The 22,888-nt window shown below is 41.2% G+C and overlaps 1 protein-coding gene across 3 annotated transcripts in view; it reads right to left on the bottom strand.

The window, feature by feature from the left end:
- Window positions 1-639: 639 nt before the first annotated feature.
- LOC127449059 (kynureninase-like) overlaps window positions 640-22,888 on the bottom strand; it is a 34,170-nt gene continuing 11,921 nt past the window's right edge. Inside the window, exons 3-13 of one of the 3 annotated variants that reach the window (XM_051712172.1) lie at window positions 17,318-17,400; window positions 16,768-16,829; window positions 16,614-16,685; window positions 13,218-13,292; window positions 12,986-13,132; window positions 4,879-4,977; window positions 4,650-4,723; window positions 4,497-4,513; window positions 4,166-4,251; window positions 2,468-2,698; window positions 640-2,140 (exon numbers count right to left, since the gene is read on the bottom strand). In XM_051712172.1, the coding sequence (XP_051568132.1) occupies window positions 2,009-2,140; window positions 2,468-2,698; window positions 4,166-4,251; window positions 4,497-4,513; window positions 4,650-4,723; window positions 4,879-4,977; window positions 12,986-13,132; window positions 13,218-13,292; window positions 16,614-16,685; window positions 16,768-16,829; window positions 17,318-17,400 (1,078 nt within the window). In that variant the 3' untranslated portion in view covers window positions 640-2,008. Of the gene's footprint in view, window positions 2,141-2,467; window positions 2,699-4,165; window positions 4,252-4,496; window positions 4,550-4,649; window positions 4,724-4,878; window positions 4,978-12,985; window positions 13,133-13,217; window positions 13,293-16,613; window positions 16,686-16,767; window positions 16,830-17,317; window positions 17,401-22,888 lie in introns of all 3 variants that reach the window. The other 2 variants (XM_051712171.1, XM_051712173.1) reach the window with 2 other exon arrangements.

The following is a 22,888-nucleotide window of genomic DNA, read 5'->3' on the forward strand; positions in this document are numbered from 1 at the left end:
TATATGTCAAATAAATATGCTTTGCAATGTCACTCTTCATTCCAGCCCACAATAATTTTATCCATTTGATTTTGAGAATTTTTTGCAATAAATGGCATCCACCATTCTGCAAAGTTTTTCAGTTAGTAAAGGTAACCAAGGGGGATGTAGGTTAGAGAAGGGACCATTAATAATCTCCTTTTGTGTTCCACAGAAGAAAGTCATACTGATTTGGAATGACGTGATAAGTAAATGATGACAGAAATGTTCATTTTTGGGTGTTCTATTTCTTTAATGCTGATCAGACTGGTGAAATGAATAAACAACAACAATAATCTGCATGAAACCCCTGACCAGCCACACAGTTTTAATTACTCTTCATCATTAATGACCCATACACACTCCGCCTCCTCCTCCTCTCTTTCTGACCCCGGACACTCTTCACTTAAACATGTCGTGTGTAATTAGGCAGGAAGTTACATATAAAGCGTTAAACACAATCCAAATATTTAATTTGTTCTCAATTATTAATTTCTTTGAAGGTTCATTAGAGATGTTAATGTGCAAATCAGCTCACATGATAACAAGCTTTAACGATCTGCTGTGAGACACATGAAACACATCTTTTCATATCTGAAGTACTTTAGTTTTATCTGAAAGTCTTTCTTTCCATTTATTTATTTTAATTCTTTCTCTCCATTTTTTTCTTTCCATTTATTTAATTTAATTCTTTCTTTCTTTCTTTCTTTGATTTCCATTTATTTATTGTATCTTTCTTTCTCTCCATTTACTTATTTGTTTTTATTTTTCTTTCTTTCTTTCTTTCTTTCTTTCTTTCTTTCATTTATTTATTTTTATTCTTTATCTTCATTTATTTTGTCTTTCTTTCTTTCTCTATTTAATTTGTTTATTTATTTATTTGCTTTCCATTTATTTTTTTCTTTCTTTCACTATATTTATTTGTATACTTTATTTTTTCTTTCTTGCATTCTCTCCATTTATTATAAATTTACTCTTTCTTTTTCTCCATTTTTCTTCCTTTTTTCCTTCTTCAGCATCAATCAACATGAAATAACAAAAAAAATAATCAGTTCATCTTTTCATTTAGAGTGTGAAAAGAGAATAAAAATCAACTAAAGTGTCAAAATCAGCTTAAGAGACTCTCCAGTTTTTTTAATGGTGTTTCTTCAAAACTCTCTATAGGTCAATAAACAAATTGTCTCATGAGTTTTTACTACAGTAATGATTAACTCACACCAGTGCAAAGTACACTCGTGAAACAACAAACCTTTGGTTGATACAGTTAAGTTCTGTGGCTATTATTTTATTTATTTTTTTTATCATAATCTTTTTGACGACCAATTCCAACAATAAAATTTAATATTTTTTAGAAATTATTTACACACCAAGCATAAATAGTTGTGTTATAAGCATGGTGGAAGGACAAGTAAATAATCTCATTCCACTTTCATACATATTGTAGCACCGACTGCATTCGACCCTGCTGCCAGAATCATTTGTGAAATTGTTTTTTTGAATATTTTGAAACAATTTGTTTTATTTTATTATTGTAGAAATTTGTCTACAGTACTTAAGATCAAGATTTATTTAATATTTTTCATTAAAAAATAACAAAATCACATAAATCCTGTTCTATGTTTTTTGTCCCAAATTATGGTAAAAGGGTGGCAAAACAAATTTAAAATAAAACAGCTGATACGTAGTCTAAACCTCCTGAGGTTGATGGTCAATATTTTCTTAAGGTTACGCAGCTCCTATAAATGAGTTTCAGGCCTTATTTTGCAATATAATATTAATGTGTGTGAAATTCTGATTATTAGCACAACATAAGTGCTTCATTTCTCCTTTGAATCCCTCAGAACACAAGCTGAACTTGTGGAAAATATTTATTGTCATTTTTAAACACTGCAGCACATAAAAGTGATCTATAATGGTCAGGAATAGATAGACACTGACACGCCTTTTGTGACTAGATGAGCAGCAACAACAGCCAATGAAAACATGTGAGTCAGCTGCAGTGGAGTTTATCAGTGGTGCTCAGAGCTGATCCCAGTACAGTGATGAAGCGGTGCACGTCAGTGAAGGTGTTGTAGAGAGGCACTGGAGCGATCCGCAGGACATTCGGTTCTCTCAGGTCACACTGAAACACACAACAGAAACACAACACTCACTTTACATCCTCTGAAATCTTATTAGCATCCCTACCGTTCTAGGAATTTTCTATTTAGTTTTTGTTTTTTATGACCAAAAACTAATGTTCCCAGAATGTTACAGGGAGGTTTTTGTCTGACAACCTAATAAGAGCTTAATGGTTATTCTCTGATAGTTATTTTTAGGTTTTATTTTTTATTATTTTTCATTATCATATATTTGAGACTTTTTGTTTTTTATTGTTTGTGTAATGTTTTACACTTGCTTATCGTCAGAATACAAATAAAGTCAGATAATAAATAGATGTGATACGTACAGCAATTCCTCTCCTCTCGAGCTCTTTAAACACAGCTCTGATTGGAAGAGAGAAAGACAGCGAGAGCTGACAGCCCCTCTGCTCGGGGTCAGAGGGCGTGATGATGTCAATGAAGGGTTTGTCAGGTTGGGACTCGTCTTTACTGTAGTAATGTTTGATGAGAAACTCCAGATACCCCGTCAACAACACTGACTTCCTCCTCAAGTCCTTCATGCTCGTCTTGTTAAAAATCTGGACAGAAAAGTACAAGCATCATAATTACAAAACAAGTATATGCAAGGTGGTCTTGATTGGCTTTCAAAACAATTAATAATATGTATTTTGGCTGCACAAACCACTCATATACTGTAAATAGAAATTTCAACAGTTAACAAGAGGTAAACAACATGTTTTTAAAAGAAAATTAACAACATGCAGCACTTTCCATGAATAAGCTACAAACTGGTGTGTCATGACATTTTTTAAAGCAGTCAATGCAGAAATCCCATGTTCAATTTCACACATATTTTAAAGTTGACTGAATTTGCATCATTTGCGTCACTACAGTTGTAGTGGCAGATGCTGTTGCTGATAAAACTGCAATGTAGCCTTCATAATGTCTATAGAAATATATTTTATATCATAGTTTTATATCATATCATTTGTACTATTAGAATAGTACATCTAATATTATTATTAATAATTTAAAAAATTGTACTTAAATTCTCTTAGAGCATGAAAATATGCATGACTTATCCATGAGTAGGGACATTTTTCCAGTTAAAAAAATAACAATAAAAATAGGAAAAAAATGTTATTTAAATAAAAACAATTGTTATTAATTCTAATGTCAGTAGTCTTATTTAAAAACCCTTACATGTGTTGTACATGTTGCATTTTGTTTTGTGAAAGTCCATGAAAACTGACCATTTGAAATGGCAAATTGTTAGTTTTCAGAGTGTTAACATTTGTAATAGGTGTGCCCTCATACTGTTCACGTCATGTGTATATGACCTGTATTCCATAAATGGAAATACAAATAAAAAGGTTCCGGTTCCAGTTCAACAGAATACCAAGTAGTAAGCATGTTTTTTGCCTCCGTATGAGTTAATAAAATTTACCAGTTATCATATTCAGATATGGCTGTGCCAACACAGAGACTTTCACTAAAACATTTTTAACCTGTTATGCATTTTATGATAGATTATTAATTGAAATGTCTTATAATATTAATAATTAAGTGATATTAAGATCAGTGGTAGCATTTTTGTTTTGTAAACTTTCTCTATCTTGAATATCAACTTAAACATGCAATATTTCAGTGGTGTTACTGGTTCCCAGAACTTTTAGTTAGCAGTAACTCCACTGCCAGCCAATGGTAACAACTGCTTTTTTTCTTTTTTTTTTTTTTTTTTTTTTTTTTGTTCTTTGTTGTTGTTGTACTATTACTTCTTCAGCTGTGTGACCTTGAATAAAATGAAACAGAAGATAAAATAATTTATATAGCATGGTATGAGTACTCCAGGACTAATGAGTTTAAGTTATGGACATTTTTCAGATGGAAATGCCAACGCTTTTGAAGAATGTACCTTTTGGTAAACTATTCTTGGAAAGTGTCAAGCAGTGTTGTCAGTATGTTGTATGAAGGTTGTCATAAGTTGTATAACAGGTGTGTATGTTGTATTATTTTGCATTGTGTGTTATCTGCAGTGGTCAGACCTCTAGACTGGCCTGTAGGGGGCACACCAGTAAGATGGGCTGGTTTGACAGGCGGAATCCGTTTACACCCGACTGAAGCTCCATTTCTGCACAATGATATTTCTATCAACACACTTCATATATTTCTCCATGCATCAGATGAACACTTGATAAACCACATTATATAAACGTCATCTGTGGCTACATACTGTAGACAATGCTTTTTTATATATCATATTATGTAATTGTCTTTAACTGGTATTTAAATTATGTTTACGTAAATGTTTGCTGAACAGCTGGTTTACAGTACATAAATGACAGAATGATTAGAGGTAAAACATGAGATAAATACCGTTGTTCATGCGAAATCTGGTTTTCAGATCGTGACCCCACCAGCCCAACAGCCTGACAAACACACACACACACACACACACACACACACACACACTTCATGAGTGTGTTTATTTAACATATAAACACTATAGAGTGTCTGCATGATACTCACGCTGGTTTGATGGTGTAAATGTGTTTTTCATGTATAAATGCACCTGCTAAACCACCAGCTCCTGAATTCACATACTGAACAAGACATATTAAACACTCATGCATATGCATATATATATATATATATATATATATATATATATATATATATATATATATATATATATAAATAATCATGGAGAAACTGACATACTAAAGACTCAGAAATATTTACAGTCAAACAAACGTACTTTATAAGAGCACCAACACGCAAAATCCACATTCCAGTCGTGAAGTTGCAGTTCTACGTTTCCCACAGCATGTGCACAATCAAAACCTACAAAACATCCCTGAACACACACACATTTAAACTGAGATTTGTGCATATCCAGTATATGTATGAGTGAATTGTATTTTTAAAACAATATTTGCAATTAAGCAAAGATTCATGTTGATCTTTCGGGATGAGTGTAATTCTAGGAAAAGTCTCTAGCAATACAGCAGAAAAGTGATCACCTACTTTTCCTAGTTCTAGATGTATTTTTCTTAATATTATTTTTTATAGAGATTTTAAACAAAATCAAAATAGATTTCTAAACCATGAACCAAACCAACTTGCTTGAGACAAATCATAACAAATTTTACATACTTATAATATACATTTAAATATATATATATATATATATATATATATATATATATAGATAGATAGATAGATAGATAGATAGATAGATATATATATTTGGGGCAAAAAAATCACAACAAAGGTACAAGACTGTATATTTAAATTAAATGAACTACTCATGAAGCATTTTGACAGATGTTATTGAATCAGAAAATTATGGTACAATGTAAGACTATTAACATAGTTACAGTATTTATAAGTATCATATATCATATATATAGATTTAAAAAAATTTTTTGCAAAGTACTAAGACATTTACAAATTAGGGCTGTCAATTATTGAGTGTGATTTCTTCTATAGAAAATAATGTACTAAAAAACACAATTAATCATCCCCCTGGACCGTATTAAGAAATGTTCACCATGTTCAAATGTTTCGGTCAGCACGGGGCATTAAGCGCAACTCTAGCTGAACAAGTAATGTGCAACTGTGCAGACATAAAACCACACTTACTGACAGTAGACAGTACAAGATGAGAACACGTTCTTGCGTTCAAACACAGCTGGACGGAGCACAACTCTGAATGCAGGAATCTCGAGACAAACTTGTAAAACTACGTTAAACTTTACACTGTGTTCAAAAAGTGTCAGTGTACACTGACACATCCTTAGAAAGGCCCTTACAATAAATCTACCTCGCACAGATTGACGAGTTTAATTAGAAAATGGATTGCTGTGGATTGTATGTGATAAGCTTGATAGACTTAAGTTCAATAATATGGAAATAAACAATATAATGCCTTCTAAAGCAATTTTTGTATTTTCTTGTTAATGCTTTGCTCATCTGCCACAATAATACAATGCATTTTAATCATCTGACAAATTATATTAATTCTAAATCATATTTAAAATGATTTGAATGTTTCATGAAATCATGAAAATGATTAAATATAATTATTTATTATTATTTTATCATTGAATTATTTTTATTTGGGGGGCTTTCTCTGCAAATATTCATATTTGCAATTAATTGCAATTAATTAATCACAACAATCAAATAATTTGATTACAATTTTTAAATGATTTACAGCTCTAATACAAATAAATAAGTAGTAGGGAGATAGTTACGCCATTCACAATACTTGTGAGTACTTGCATTCTCTGATTGGTGGATCACACTTTATGGGTAGTGTAGTTCCCTATCTGTCACTCACTCGACGTTGTGTCGATGTAGTGACACTAGAGGTCACTCTTGGGAGCCCAAGGCACCTCTGGTCTTTGATAAAAGGCCAATGAAAATTGGCAAGTGGTATTTGCCTGCCACTCCCCCGGACATACAGGTATAAAAGGAGCTGGTATGCAACCACTCATTCAGATTTTCTCTTCAGAGCCGAACGATCATGCTCATTGAGCTGAATCCTACTGTTCATTCACCTCTGCTGGATCTGACGGCGCATTTCAGCGGCTTCTCCCTCCTCTGCACTGGTGCACTGCAGAGAACGCCCCTGGGCGCTTTGGCAGAAAAACAAGAGAGTATATTTTCTGAAAGAGCTTTTTCTCCTCCAAAAGAGTATATATTTCTCTAAAAGAGCGGCACACACGGAACGTCTTTTTAAAGACGAGTCTTTTTAAAGACGCCTTTCTGATTGTGTGTTATTCCTGGTTGCGGTCGTTATCTCTTAACTTCGGATGGTCATGATCGCTGTCTTTCGTGTCTGGGCGCGACTCACACGGAGGCAGCGTTTGTGGATGGTTCATGTGCTCATTGCGAGAACATGACCATGGCAACGTTGCGGACCCTAGCTGCTCCCCGCCTCGGTCCTTCTACCTACGGGTATGAGGCCAGCGCGGCTAGCACTGGGGGCGACTTGGGGACCCCAATGGGATCGTCTCCGCCGGGTATCCCCCCGCAGACCTCCCATTCCCCAGCACACTCGTCTGCCCCAATCGGGCTTCCGGATGAGTTCGCCGGCTCGTTTCACTGCGAGTCTGGCTTCTTGTTCGGAGCCCGCGAAGATGATGAGCTCTCGAGCGCAGCATCGGAGATCGGGCTTGTCCAGTCGGACACAGAAGCCTCAGCTTCATAGGCCGATTCCGAAATGACGGACATGCTTTCCCGGGCGGCCGCGAGCGTCGGGTTAGAGTGGAACCCTCCGCTCTTCCCTGAACCCTCGCGGCTTGATGATTGGTTCCTGGGCTCGTGGCGCCGCTCAAAGCAGCCACGCCCCGCTCCAGTGCCGTTCTTCCCGGAAGTGCACGAGAAGCTGATGAAATTGTGGGAGGCACCTTTTACTGGCCGGCCCCGATTCTGCAGTTCTCCCGCTCTCACTACCCTCGATGGCGGGGCGGCCAGGGGCTATACGGCGATTCTCCTGGTGGATAAGGCGCTCGCGGTGCACCTATGCCCGCAGAGCGCCGCCACCTGGCGCGGACGTCCTAAGCTCCTGTCCAAGCCCTGTAGGTTCACGTCGTCGCTGACGGCTAAAGCCTATAGCACTGCCGGACAAGCCGCTTCTGCCCTGCACGCCATGGCCCTCCTGCAGGTCCACCAATCCAAGGCGTTGAAAGAACTGCACGAGGGTTGTTCCTCCCCAGATTTGGTGCAGGAACTGTGCTCGGTGACCGACCTCGCTCTCTGAGCGACGAAGGTCACGGCGCGGTCTCTCGGGCGGACGATGGCCACACTAGTGGTCCAGGAGTGCCACCTTTGGCTCAACCTGGTCGAGATGGGAGAGGCCGACAAGACACGGTTCTTTGCTGCCCCCATTTCCCAGGCTGGCCAATTCAGCGACAACATCGAGGACTTTTCCCAGCAGTTCTCGGCGGTGAAGCAGCAGACGGAGGCAATCCAGCACATCCTGCCCCGGCGCGGCTCAAGATCCCGCACCCCATCTGCTCGTCGCCAAGGGCGTCCCCCTGCAGTGACTGCACCGGCTCCGCCGCAGCCCGCCCCTTCAGCCCGGCCCACCGCAGGAAGCAGACGCCACCCGTCTCACAGCCGGCACCAAAGAACCCACGGAGGTCTGAGACGCCCTGAGACGGGCGACCCAGGGACGAGGGAACCCACTCACTTGGAGCTGGTAAAAAGACCACTCCATCCCCCGGAAAATCTTTTGTTGCCTTTTTGTTTTGCCGCATGCCCAAGTGGCTGCGGTACCCGATAGTTCAGCAAAAGAGCAGCTTCCTTCCTCCATGGGTCACATACCCGGTGTGCACGGTCGTCACCACGACTACCATCCACAGGTTTTTTTCTTGCAGGATTGGCGCTCCAGCAGTGGCCTTTCCGCCCCAGAGTGCCCAGCTGTGGCACACATCCGCCCCTGATTTGGCAGTCTCCACGGGTTACAAGGACAGGCCTCTTCCTCCCCCATCCCAGGCTGTTCCGGGGGTGGTCACAAGGAGCCAGGTAAGTGCTTCGATGTCCCTAGACTCAGCACGGCCATGACGTGGTGTGGCACCTCGAGCTCCGCCCTGCCTTGAGGCCCCACCTGCCGGTATGTCCGACGATGTTGTGCCCTTGGTCCCCCTTACGCGGAACTTGGACTCATGGCTCGCAATTTCCAATCCGTTGCGATGGCTGATCCGACTCGGTTACGTAATTCAGTTCGCCAGGTGCCCGCCCAGGTTCAGCGGTATTGACTTCACCTTGGTCAAGAGCGAAAACGCTGCTTCCTTGCATGCGGAGATCGCTACCCTCCTACGGAAGGACGCGATAGAACCTGTCCCTCCAGCCGAGATGAAGAAAGCGTTTTACAGCCCCTACTTCATCGTACCGAAAAAGGCGGTGGGTTACGGCCAATCTTGGACCTGCGATTACCGGGCCTTACACAGACTCCTGTTCAAGATGCTGACACAAAAACGCATTCTGGCAAGTGTCCGGCATCAAGATTGGTTCGCGGCGGTAGACCTGAAGGATACGTACTTCCACGTCTCGATCCTTCCTCGACACAGACCCTTTCTGCGGTTTGCATTCGAGGGTCAGGCGTATCAGTACAAAGTCCTCCCTTTCGGCCTGTCCCTGTCTCCTCGCGTCTTCACGAAGGTCGCAGAGGCTGCCCTTGCCCCGTTAAGGGAGGTGGGCATTCGCATTCTCAACTATCTCGACGACTAGCTAATCCTAGCTCACTCTCGAGACATGTTGTGCGCACACAGGGACCTGGTGCTCTCACACCTCAGCCGACTAGGGCTTCGGGTCAACAGGAAAAGAGCAAGCTCCTCCCGGTTCAGAGCATCTCTTTTCTCGGTTTGGAGTTGGACTCAGTCTCCTTGACAGCGTGTCTTACGAACGAGCGCATCCAGTCGGTGCTGGCCTGTTTGAAGGCATTCAGACAGAAAACAGCGGTTCCACTGAAACTTTTTCAGAGGCTCCTGGGGCATATGGCATCCTCGGCGGTAGCCACCCCGCTCGGGTTGATGCATATGAGGCCGCTTCAGCACTGGCTCCAGACTAGAGTCCCGAGATGGGCATGGCACCACGGGACACATTGCGCGGTCATCACGCCGGTCTGTCACCATCTTTTCAGCCCTTGGACCGACCTCTCGTTTCTACGGGCAGATGTTTCTCTAGAACTGGTCTCCAGGCATGTCGTGGTCACGACAGATGCCTCCAAAACGGGCTGGGGTGCTGTTTGCAAAGGGCACGCAGCCGCCGGCCTCTGGATGGGTCCACGACTGCATTGGCACATCAACTGCCTCGAGTTGTTGGCAATTCTGCTCACCCTGCGGAGGTTCCAGCCGTCGATCCAGGGCAAGCACGTGTTAGTTCAGACAGACAACATGGCAACGGTAGCATATGTCAACCGCCAAGGTGGTCTGCACTCTCGTTGTATGTCACAACTCGCCTGCCGTCTCCTCCTCTGGAGTCAGCAGCACTCCAAGTCACTGCGAGCCACTCACATCCCTGGCAACCTCAACACTACAGCGGACGTGCTGTCATGGCAGGTTACCCTCAGGGGAGAGTGGAGACTCCATCCTCAGGTGGTCCAGCTGATTTGGAGTCGATTCGGACGGGCACAGGTGGACCTGTTCAACTCCCAAGAATCCTCCCACTGCCCGCTCTGGTACATCCTCACCGAGGCTCCTGTCAGCATAGACGCGTTGGCACACGGCGTTTCCCCCAGTGAGCCTGCTTGCACAGACCCTGTGCAAGGTCAGGGAGGATGAGGAGCAGGTTGTCCCGGTAGCACCCTACTGGCCCACCCAGACATGGTTCTCGTACCTCACACTCCTCGTGACAGCTCCCCCCTGGCGAATTCCCCTGAGGAAGGACCTTCTTTCTCAGGGACGGGGCACCCTCTGGCACCTGCGACCAGACCTCTGGAATCTCCATGTCTGGCCCCTGGACCTGCAGTGGTAGACACGATCACTCAGGCTAGGGCCCCCCCTACGAGGCACCTGTATGGCTTTAAGTGCCGTCTGTTCGTTAAGTGGTGTTCTTCCCGACACGAAGAGGCTGTCCCCTTCCACCTTGAAGGTGTACGTTGCTGCCATAGCAGCACACCACGACGCAGTCGACGGTAAGTCCTTAGGGAAGCACGACCTGATCATCAGGTTCCTAAGAGGCGCCAGGAGGCTGAATCCCTCCAGACCGCGCCTCGTTCCCTCATGGGACCTATCTGTAGTTCTTCAGGGTCTACAGAGAGCCCCCTTTGAGCCTTTGCAGTCAGCCAAGCTTATGGCACTCTCCTTGAAGACTGCCCTCCTGACTGCGCTCACTTCCATCAAGAGGGTAGGTGACCTGCAAGCATCCTCTGTCAGCGAAACGTGCCTGGAGTTCGGTCTGGGTTACTCTCATGTAATCCTGAGACCCCGACCGGGCTATGTGCCCAAGGTTCCCACCACCCCTTTTAGGGACCAGGTGGTGAACCTGCAAGCACTGCCCCAGGATGAGGCAGACCTTGCCCTGTCGTTGCTGTGTCCGGTGCATGCTTTACGCATCTATTTGGATTGCACACAGAGCTTTAGAATCTCTGAGCAGCTCTTTGTCTGCTTTGGTGCACAGCGGAAAGGAAGCGCTGTCTCCAAGCAGAGGATTGCCCACTGGCTCATTGATGCCATAACTATGGCATATCTCGCCCAGGACATGCCACCCCGTTAGGGCTATGAGCCCATTCTACCAGGGGTGTAGCTGCTTCCTGGGCCCTGGCCAGAGGTGCCTCTCTAACAGACATTTGCAGAGCAGTGGGCTGGGCAACACCCAACACCTTTGCAAGGTTCTACAACCTCCGGGTGGAACCGGTTTCGTCCCAGGTAGTGGCAAGCAACACAAGCGGATAAGCCCGGGATAGCTGGCCGGGTGTATCACTTGCACATAGCGTCTTCCACCTCCTTTTGAGCTGAAGATGTGCGCCATTAATTCCCAGTAGTGTTCACAAGTTTGTTCCCTGGTTGACTTCCTCCGAGCCCTGTGGCAGTCCAGTTTTCTGAGAAATTCGCTGCCGGCCCAGTACACGTGCTAACTAAAAGTCCTGTTCTGGGGTAGGTGCTCCGCATGTGGCGGTTCCCTGTAAGGCTAACCCCATGCGATATATATCTTCCGCTAATTCGTTTCCCTGTTGGCAAACTGCGTCTTTCTTGGGCAGAGCCCCTCTGCCCCAGTCTCCAGGTATGTAGTAACTCCTCCCCCATTGGGCAGGATCTACCTTGAAGACTCTCCACATGGTTGGAAAGACCATGTGACGTATCCTTCCACTTAAATATCCCCCCCTCTCTTTGGGCGAGGTGTGGTCTCCGCTGTGTCTTCCCCTTGGGAGGGACCTGGTGGCCCAGTTGGATAATCCCCCTTCTTTTTTAGGGAGTGGAAAAAAGAGAAGGGGAAGAGAGGCCACGACTGGGTTAAGCCTGTCTCTATCTCTTGGGTAGTCGACTTGTCCCCAAAAAGGGCCGTTCAACACTCATAACTATGTTGGTGGAGGTTACATTTTGACCTGGTGTGCTGGCTATGAGGCACACAGTAGTCTGCCCACCACAAACCGCCAGTTCACGTAACACAGTTCAGCCAATTGTGGCGTTTCATATAGGGACCCCTAGTGTCACTACATCGACACAACATCGAGTGAGTGACAGATAGGGAACGTCATGGTTACTTGTGTAACCTCCGTTCCCTGATGGAAGGAAAGAGACGTTGTGTCCCTCCTGCCACAACGCTAAACTACCCGCTGAAATGGCCGGACCTTATATCAGCTCCTCAGCATAAAACCTGAATGAGTGGTTGCATACCAGCTCCTTTTATGCCCGTATGTCCGGGGGAGTGGCATGCCAATACTACTTGCCAATTTTCATTGGCCTTTTATCAAAGACCAGAGGTGTCTCGGGCTCCCAAGGGTGACCCCTAGTGTCACTACATTGACACAATGTCTCGTTCCCTCCATCAGGGAACGGAGGTTACACAAGTAACCATGATGTTCTTCACTGGGAATTTGGCAATTAAATTTTGTTATTATTATTATTATGTTGAAATCGCACTTGTACCTTCTACGGAAGCATATGCCATTACACATTAACAACCTCAGAGGTCATGGTTGCACTGTCTTCATACGTTTATACATTATTGTTAAAAATCAATTTCTCTGCATAAAATGAATACTTTTTTAGTAAAAATAGATTTTTACCCTATTAATCTGACTGTTGTGCTATCCATGTTTGAATCAAAGACATAAATCAGAGGTAATCTGAGTGAGATCTCGCTGCATGCATCATACACAGCCCTTATGTGCGGTAGGTAACTAAACCGACCTTGCCATGTCCTGCTCTCGTGATGGCTTGCATGTTGAAGAACTGACCGGTGTAATACTGCACTCCACTGAGCATGATCACAGCAATCACCTCTCCCTCACGCTCAATGACTGACAGCATATCCTCCGTTCTGATAGTATCTTCTCCCTGAAAGAGTGCACAGAGAGCTCTTCCTGTCTGCTGTGACATCATAATGATACTATAGTGATAAGACAGGAAGTGAAGTCATTACCTGTCTGGGTTTAATGAGCAGCATGCTGTCGGCCGGATTCAATCCTCTCAGGCGGATCTGAGATTCAGCAACATACTGCAACATTCCCACCACACAAATATGACAAACTGAGTCTTTTACAGTTATAAGAACTGTTATCACTGTCGCCCTTAACCATTCATTCATCCATTCTTATCTTATTGACAGAAGCAAATAAATCAAACCAGATGTGTATTTCTGTGTGAACAGTATGAACATTAGGAATATGTTCCAACCAGTGTTAGGAGACTGCTGAATAACCCTACCAATATTTCTAACACCGCAAAAAAAAAAAAATATATATATATATATATATATATATATATATATATATATATATATATATATATATATATATATGTACATGTGAAGAAATAACAAAAATAATCTGAATTGACAGAAATGAGCCAAATAATACAAATTGACTATATAAAAGCTGCTGAAAGCTGATTGGTCGATGGCAGCCATGTTTTTCAAAATATGCGACTGTCCTCATAGACCTTGATGACACCTTGGACAAATAAACTGCATGCAAAATTACAAATCGATCGGACCAACAGTTCCATAGTTAGAGCCATTTTTGTTTTTAATCATTATAGCGCCACCAAGAGGCAGAAGTGCACAATTTTTGTGTGTCCTCAGAATGACCTCATACATAAGTGTACCAAATTTGGTGATAATATCTCATTCCGTTCAAGAGTTATAACCATTTTAGTAAAAGTGGCCCTGCCCATTATGTACATTTTGGCATACTGTTTGACGATGAACCAAAATTTCAAAATTCCTTTGAAAAATTTTCATATTGGGACACTGCTGAATCTATCTGCACTGGTTTGGTTCCGATTGGGCGAATGGCTTAGGAAAAGTTCGTTTTGAAATTTTTTCAAACAATCCAAAACAGCGGGAAAACGAAGGGGCGGAGCAAAAATATGACAGGGGCAAAATACTTCAGCATGGTGCAAGGAATCACTGGAAATTTTTTTTGTCTCTAGCCCTTACGGTTCAAGAGTTATGGCCCAAAATGTGATTTTGGTTTTTTATTGATCACTGTAGTGCCACCGTGAGGTCGATCGGGGTGAGACTTTGTGGCATTATAGACTGGAGGAGTACTACCTTTCCTCAAAGTTTCAAGTCTCTAGGCCTTACGGTACGGTCTGCACATTCAGTTTTAAGGCAGAATAATAATAATAATAATAATAATAATAATAATAAATATAGCTGCAAGCAGCGATTACCGGGGTTCAAGCCTTTAAGGTCCTTTAAGTTCATATGCACAAGATATTAAGTATTAATTAGATAGCCTAAAAACAACTATAACAATGTTAAAATGCCTTAATTTTGAGAAACATCAGGTGAGGTATCACACAGATTTGTAATGATTTTACATTCCTGACTATTATAGCACAACCAAGAGGTAAAGGTATGCAATTTTTTTTCACGTGTCCACCAAATGACCACATACATAAGTGTCTCAAATTTTGTGAAAATATCTCATTCCATTCAAGAGTTATAACTGTTTAAGTAAAAGTGGCAGTGCCCTTAGCTTATATTTTGATGTAGCTTTGCGACATTGAATCGAAGATTAAAACTTTTTTATATAATTATTTATAATGGGACTCCAGAGAATCTTTCTGCACTGGATTGGTTCTGATCGGGTGAACGGACTAGGACTAAATCAAATAGCTGCTAAAAGATGATTTTGTTGATGATGGCCATGTTTTTCTAGATATGGGACTGTCCTTATAGACCTTAATGGCACCTTAGACACAGATACTGCACGCTAAATTTCAAGTTGATCAGCCCAGCCGTTCCATAGTTAGATCCATTTTAATGTTTTTTACTTTTATAGCGCCACCAAGAGGTGGAGATGCAGAATTGTTTTGTGTGTCCTTAGACTGACTCCATATTCTGGTGCAAGGAATCATTGGAAAAAAGAATTTTGTCTCTAGCCCTTACGGTTCAAGAGTTATGGCCAAAAATGTGATTTGTTTTGTTTTGATCACTGTAGCGCCAACGTGAGGTCGATCGGGCGAGACTTTGCGCCGTTGTAGACTGGAGAAGTACTACCTTTCCCCAAAGTCTCTAGGCTTTACGGTTTGGTCTGCACGATCAGTTTTAGGGCAGAAAAATTATAATAATACAAATCCTTACAAAAACAATAGGGTTTCTAGCCTTTCGGGCTTGACCCCCTAAAACTCCTTACAAAAACAATAGGGTTTCTAGCCCTTCGGGCTTGAACCCCTAGAAATCGGAACAAATACAATAGGGTTCCTGCACCTTCAGTGCTTGGACCCTTAAAAAAAAAAAAAAAAAATGAAATATATATATAATTATATATATAAAATTGTATTAAATATTTTTATTATACTATTCAATTTGAAATTTTGAAAATTACAATGCATAAATCTTAAAATAGACTAAAATATTTTTTGACTGTTGGAAATGTATTTTATTGTTTTAAGAATGCTTAATACTTCATGAACTTTTGCTGCTCAAGTAAATTTATCTTGTTTAAAGGAGTTTTATATATTTTCTCTGGAAAAACAAGAAAAACACTGCCAAATAAGAAAAAAAAAACTTTAGTATTTTTGTCTGTTTTCGAGTGAAAATATATAAACATTCTTAAAGCAAGATAAATTTACTTGACAAGCAAAATGGCAGAAGATAGTTTGTCTTGCTTTCAGAGAAACTTTAATAAATTAATTGAACTTTATGCTTAAAACAAGCAAAAAAATCTGCCAATGGGGTACGAAAAAGAAGCGATTTTTTATAATGTTCTTGTTTTACTGAAAAATAAAACAATAATACTCAATAAGAAAATTATGTTATGCAGTGCACTGCAAAAAAAAAATATTTTCTTACCGAGTATTTTTGTTAAAACAAGACACATTTTCTGAAGAAGTAAAATGACAGGAGATATTTTGTCTTTTTTTTTCAGAGAAATCTAACACAATTTAGTAACGTTTAGGCTTAAAAGACAAAACAATTTGCCAATGTCCTAAGAAAAAAAACTTGATTCAAAGTAAAAACAACTGCATTTTTCTTATCCCATTGACAATTTTTTTTCTTCTTATAGAACCAACATAACCCAACCAACATAATTGTTAGATATTTTTCCTTCCAATATCTTAAGTCAGTTTATCTTGTTTTGTTAAGATATGTAAATTATTTTTACTAGAAAATAAGGCAAATATAGTAGGTAAGACAATAATTTTTTTGTGACTGAACATTAAGTCAAAGTATTGAATGAAATTGTATGTTAAGTATTGTATTGTTTCTGTGTCATGTTTTTATTTGTAAATTGATTATATTTATAAATCAAAAGAACAATAACTATATTGTATGTAACATGCATGAGTGCAAACATGTTTTACATACGTGGTCTGACGGGAAGGCCTTGTCCTCAAGAAGAATTTTGTGCCGTTTTGGAGTCGGTTTGTAGAAGGAAAGCTGCGAGGATCATACAAAGACAGAGGATCAAAAAGATAGAATATTTAAACACATTTGCAAATGTTTTTGTGGCTGTTTTCACCATCAGAAGATGCAAATTGACTGTCAAGCCATTCATCAGAGCCACTTCCTCAGGTTTAGCACCTGTTGAAACACACACACACATACTCTTTTGTTGTCATGGTGGGGACTTTCCACTGACACCTCTTAATTTTATGCTTAGCAAATAGGATTTTCTATTTTCTATTTTCTATTCCTTAAACCTCACACAAACCTTTCTGCATGTTTCCTTACAAATAAATAAATACACATAATTAAGTGTTTAGATTAAGCTGTTTTCAACGTGGTGACTGTTGACCGCTCCACACAGTGAAGGCAAAACCTGACCACTCACAGCTCTATAAAAGCCATTCACTCTGAATCCAAAGGATAAGTGATTATACAAGGGGGTAAAGTCCTCTCTTGCCCCTGTTTACCTTAAAGTTACTGGCATCTCACTGGCTTTACCGATCCCATAGAAACAGATATACAGAGCAGATTTCCTCTGTGAGCTCCAGCATTCTGATGTGACTGTGTGTGAACAATCAAACTGAACTAACTTACAAACTCTTCATTAAGAATCTCTTAATTACCTACGACATTTGCCATCTGCTCCTCCAGGTTTTCTTCTGCCCAGGCCCAAGGTCGTGACCCCTCTGTGTGACCATGAATGCCCCTGGAAACATTGGCATGGTCAGATAGAATGTGGGTTATGATCACTGTAGTATTATATACTTACACACTGAAACATCTGAAGTATTCATTGTATTATACTATTGCACAATGATTATATATTTATATTATTACATTATATTTAACTTACTGTATGTGTCTTCAATTGTTTGTTTGTTTGTTTTTTCAATTTATTTTAATTTTTTGTAGTGTTTATGTCAACAACTATGAAAAACATGCATCAAGTGAATTTCATAGTAAATTCATATGTGATTTCCTTCAAACTGTATAAGAAGCTGTCATAATCTTTGTCATACATTTCTTTTTTGCAGCGAGATTGGTGGCTAATACCAAGCTAGCCCAGTTTTACTGTAGTAACAATACCTGTAGTATACTGTACAAATGTAAGTAATTTTAACAGGATTTTTATTTATTTTATTCAGTAAAAACCTGTTATTTACTTAACTGTAAGTTGAAAAAGTATATGTAAAAAAAAAATTAAAAAAAAACGTAATTTTACTATAAAATGTTAAAATTACTATTTTATTGAACAAGACAATAAATATACAATAAACTTCAATGGTAAAATAGTGTCAAAATTAATCTCCTTAATTAATCTCTTCCTAATTCCCTTAATTTTAACAAAGCTCCTTCAAACTGAGGTCACGTGACACCATGCAAGGAGCAGACGTGTAAACGACAAGCTCTGTGTGCTTTGCTAGTTTTTAATTATTTTTGTGTTATAAATCGGTGAGATTCAACACATCCTACTACATATTTGTACTTTGAACTCAACATGGCAAAGAATTCAAAATCCTTGGGCTCTGGAGATATTAAAAGACACTTACATGTTCAAGATGATACCTCAGATAGGCCCGCAGACCAGGGAATCGGTTTGGACGGTGCAGCGGGAGAAATTCAGCGCCAGCTGGCGAGCATGTCTGTGATGCTGACGAAAGTTGTTGCAGACTTGGAGGATCTCGTTGTAATATGTCGATCGATTACGGTAATGGAAATAAAATTCTCTGAGTTGGTTACAAGAATCAGGGACGTCGAGAGAAGGATCGATTATCTGGAGTCATCGGAGAGGGAATTGGCTGCTAATCGGTTGGCAACCAAGGCAGATTTACAACATGTTTTTGACAAGCTGGAAGACCTTGAGTACCGCGGTAGGAGGAATAATGTGCGATTTGTTGGAATTCCTGAGCATGAGGAGGGCAGATATATGGTGAAATTCCTAGACAAGCTCTTCCGAGTCTGCTTGACATAACAGGCCATAAGCTGGAAATCGAGCGAGCTCACAGAGTTCCGGCTCGGAGATCCGCAGAGGGAGACAGGCCCTGAGCAATTCTGGCCAAATTTCTGAGATCATCCGATAAAGATCTCGTGTTACGCGAGGTGAGGAGCAAAGGAACGCTTTCTTGGAAGAATCACAACATTTTCTTGTTCCCGGACTTAGCGAATTCGACAAGAGAGAAACGCGATCAATTCAAGGAATACAAGAAAGTCTTACATCAACGGAAGATCGCTTTTGCTCTGATGTTTCCAGCAAAATTGAGAATAGATACTAAGAATGGCCGCAAAGTATTTACATGTCCCAAGCAAGCACTGTCCTTCATAGAAACATTGGGTGAGTAAGCCATTTGGTGTTTCTCATGTGGCTCCAGAGTGGAGTGACTCGCTGTACTTACTCTTGGCTGTCTGAGGTAGCTGGCGCCATTTTTTGTTTCTGTTTGTGTTGGTTTCGCCTAGCGGCTGGAGTTTGTTTTGTGGAACAACACTCCTTCAAGAAACTCTTACATCAATGGAAGATCACTTTTACACCGAAGTTCCCAGCCAGATTGAGAATGGATACTAAGGATGGCTGCAAAATATCTGTATGTCCACAAAAAGCGATGTCTTTTATAAAGTTGATGGACTAAGGAAGTCATGGTGTGTTTTTGTATGTGGCCTCCAAGTGAATTTGACTCACTCAATACACTCTTGACCGTCCGAGGAACTGGGACGCCCGTTTTGTTTCTTTTTGTGCTGGCTCCGCCTAGCGGCTGGAGTTTGTTTTGTGGAATAACACTCCTTCGGGACAGTTATGGATGAATATGCTCGTTCTTTGTGCTTATGTTTCTCATCGGCTGGAGTTTGTTTTTTGGAGTATTTTTGCAGGACATTGGGAGGATTACGTCATTTGCTGCATTCATGAACAGCTGGTTCACTGAACACTCATTTGACTGTCCAAGGAAACTGAATGGCTTATATATATATATATATATATATATATATATATATACACACAGTTGTGCTCAAAAGTTTGCATACCCTGGCAGAAATTGTGAAATTGTGGCATTGATTTTGAAAATATGACTGATCATGCAAAAAAATCATCATGGTTGTTTCAAGGAGCACAATACTTGTTGACCCCTCTCCAAACATAGCGCTTATGGTTGTGACCATAAAACTCTATTTTGGTCTCGTCACTCCAAATTACATTGTGCCAGAAGCTGTGAGGCATGTCAAGGTGTTGTCGAGCATTTTGTAACCAGGCTTTTTTGTGGCATTTGCTTCTTTCTGGCAACTCGACCATGCAGCTCATTTTTGTTCAAGTATCATCGTACTGTGCTCCTTGAAAGAACCACACCGTCTTTTTCCAGACAGCCTGTATTACTCCTGAGGTTACCTGTGGGTTTTTCTTTGTATCCCGAACAATTCTTCTGGCAGTTGGGGCTGAAATCTTTCTTGGTCTACCTGACCTTGGCTTGGTATCAAGAGATCCCCGAATTTTCCACTTCTTAATAAGTGATTGAACAGTACTGATTGGCATTTTCAAGGCTTTGGATATATTTTTATATCCTTTTTCCATCTTTATAAAGTTCCATTACCTTGTTACACAGGTCTTTTGACAGTTCTTTTCTGCTCCCCATGGCTCTGTAACCAGCCTGCTCAATGCATCCATGTGAGAGCTAACAAACTCATTGACTATTTATACACAGACACTAATTGCAATTTAAAAAGCCACAGGTGTGGGAAATTAACCTTTAATTGCCATTTAAACCTGTGTGTGTCACCTTGTGTATGTAACAAGGCCAAACATTCAAGTGTATGTAAACTTTTGATCAGGGCCATTTGGGTGATTTCTGTTATCATTATGATTTAAAAAGGAGCCAAACAACTATGTGATAATAAATGGCTTCATATGATCACTATCCTTAAAAGACATTTGCATGATCAGTCTAATTTTCAAAATCAATGCCAAAATTTCAAAATTTCTGCCAGGGTATGCAAACTTTTGAGCACAACTGTGTGTGTGTGTGTGATGTATATATATATATATATATATATATATATATATATATATATATATATATATATATATATATATATTGTACTGGAATTTGTTTTGTGGAGGAACACACCTTTGAGACAGTTCTGTGAATGAATCTACATGTTCTTTGTGTTTATTCTACCAATTGGCTGAGGTTTGTTTTACAAAGTATTTTTTGTTATGTAATTCTGCCTCACAGAAGTTGTGCAGAAGCACCGGACTTGAGAAATCTGATGGCAAAATTGTCGCAGGGGCTCTCGTAGGCGTACATGGACCTTTTGAGTTTACAGGGATGGATGCTAGTTGGCGCTGTCGTGCGCGGGGTTAATGCGCACGTTTTTCTTTTTTTTGTTTGATTGGTTCGGGGGGGAGTTCTGTGTTTTAACAGAAATTCAGGGGCAAAGGTTGGTTTTGGCAAATTTATGCACCTAACACTGATGATCAGGGCTTTTTTGTAGATCTTGAAGGGATGTTGCAAGCCGCTGGCACCCCTCAAGATATAATATTGGGAGGAGACTTTAATCTTTTGATGGACACAGTCTTTGATCATAGTGAAGCAAAAGTGTGCAAGCTCCCTAGAGCAACACTGACACTTCACAGGATGTGTACAAATCTTGGTCTTGCAGATATTTGGTGACTTTTGAACCCATCTGATAGAGACTATACATTCTTTTCATCAGTCCATAAGATTTATTCAAGAATAGATTTTTTTTATATCTAAGTCCCTCATTTCATCTGTTGTTGATTGCTCAATTGGAAGCATTTTAATCTCAGATCATGCCCTGGTGAGTTTAGAGGTGTTGCCACATATGGAGTGTATATTTCCATATATTTCCAACAAATGTTAAAGACTGAAATCAATGCCTATATGGAGACCAATTGGTCCTCAGTATCCTCTGTGGATGTAGCTTGGGAGGTGGTTCTTAGGGGTCAGATCATACAGTATGCCTCATTCATCAAAATATCCAAAGCACGAGAACTCGTGGAGCTGGAAGGGAATATTAAAAGTGCCAAGGCAGAGCTGAAGCGGCAAATGTCATCTGATGGCCTCAGAGAATTGACCTGATTGAAATACAGATATAATACTATTTTGTCACGGAAAGTGGAGTTTTAGTTATTCAGAGCAATACAGGGGACAAAGCAGGGAAGCTTTTGGCTAGATATATAAAGCAGAGAGAGTCTTTTTCTACCATTCCCTCAGTGAAATCTGTTGGTGGTGAAATTTTTACCTCGGCCATTGATATTAATAATGCCTTTAAAGAGTTCTATCTTGATCTTTATAGTTCCACGTCTTCATCTACTGATGAAGATATTAGAAACTTTGTGGAACCATTAGAACTCTCTAAATTGACAACTGAGCAAAAAAATTATCTTGATTCTGAGATAACCTTGGAGGAACTTTATGAGGTATTAGGGAAGTAGTAAGGCCGGGAGGTCCTCGGAGTGCTTAATCGGTAGCTCCGTGGCTGCTGGTTCGTGAATGCTGCGCGATGCCCCCTAGATTATTTTGGTCTACGCGCAGCGCGACTCGACCGGTGGGTCCCCTAAAGACGACCAGAGTTGTCCCCGAGTGGTTGTGCCCCACGGTGGCCACGCTACGAGCGTTCAAAAACTGACCGGTTTTCTTGTAGTTCTGCAGCCAACCGCTGGGTGGCACCACCATGTCCCACCGCAGGCTTATTGCAATGGGCTCCCTCTCCATTGAAATAAACCACAGGTGGGCTCTTTTTTTGGGGAAGGTGGGGGCTGACCACAAAAATCCTATAAGTCCAAATACCCACTATATTGCATCACTTCCTCCTCGGGGTGCCAAGGACCGCCCCCACGACCCACGGAGCCACTAAATGGCCCCTTACCAGCTATTTTGGGGAAGAGCCCACGAAAGCAAGCCTTTGATTGGCCGACCACGGGAGCATGTCTGGGAGGGGGCGGGGCTGACCACGAACACACTATTTGTCCTCCTTCCCACTATATTACAGGACTTTGTCCCTGGGGGTCCACGGACCCTGGGGGTATGTCCAGGAGGGGGCGGGGCTGACCAAGAACACACTATTGGTCCATATTCCCACTATATTACAAGACTTTGTCCCTGGGGGACCACGGACCCCTGGAGTGTATCCAGTAGGGGACGAGGCTGACCACAAAACAACTATTTGTCCATTTACGCACTAAATTG

Source organism: Myxocyprinus asiaticus, chromosome 12, assembly GCF_019703515.2.
Source record: "Myxocyprinus asiaticus isolate MX2 ecotype Aquarium Trade chromosome 12, UBuf_Myxa_2, whole genome shotgun sequence".
Lineage (NCBI taxonomy): Eukaryota > Metazoa > Chordata > Actinopteri > Cypriniformes > Catostomidae > Myxocyprinus > Myxocyprinus asiaticus.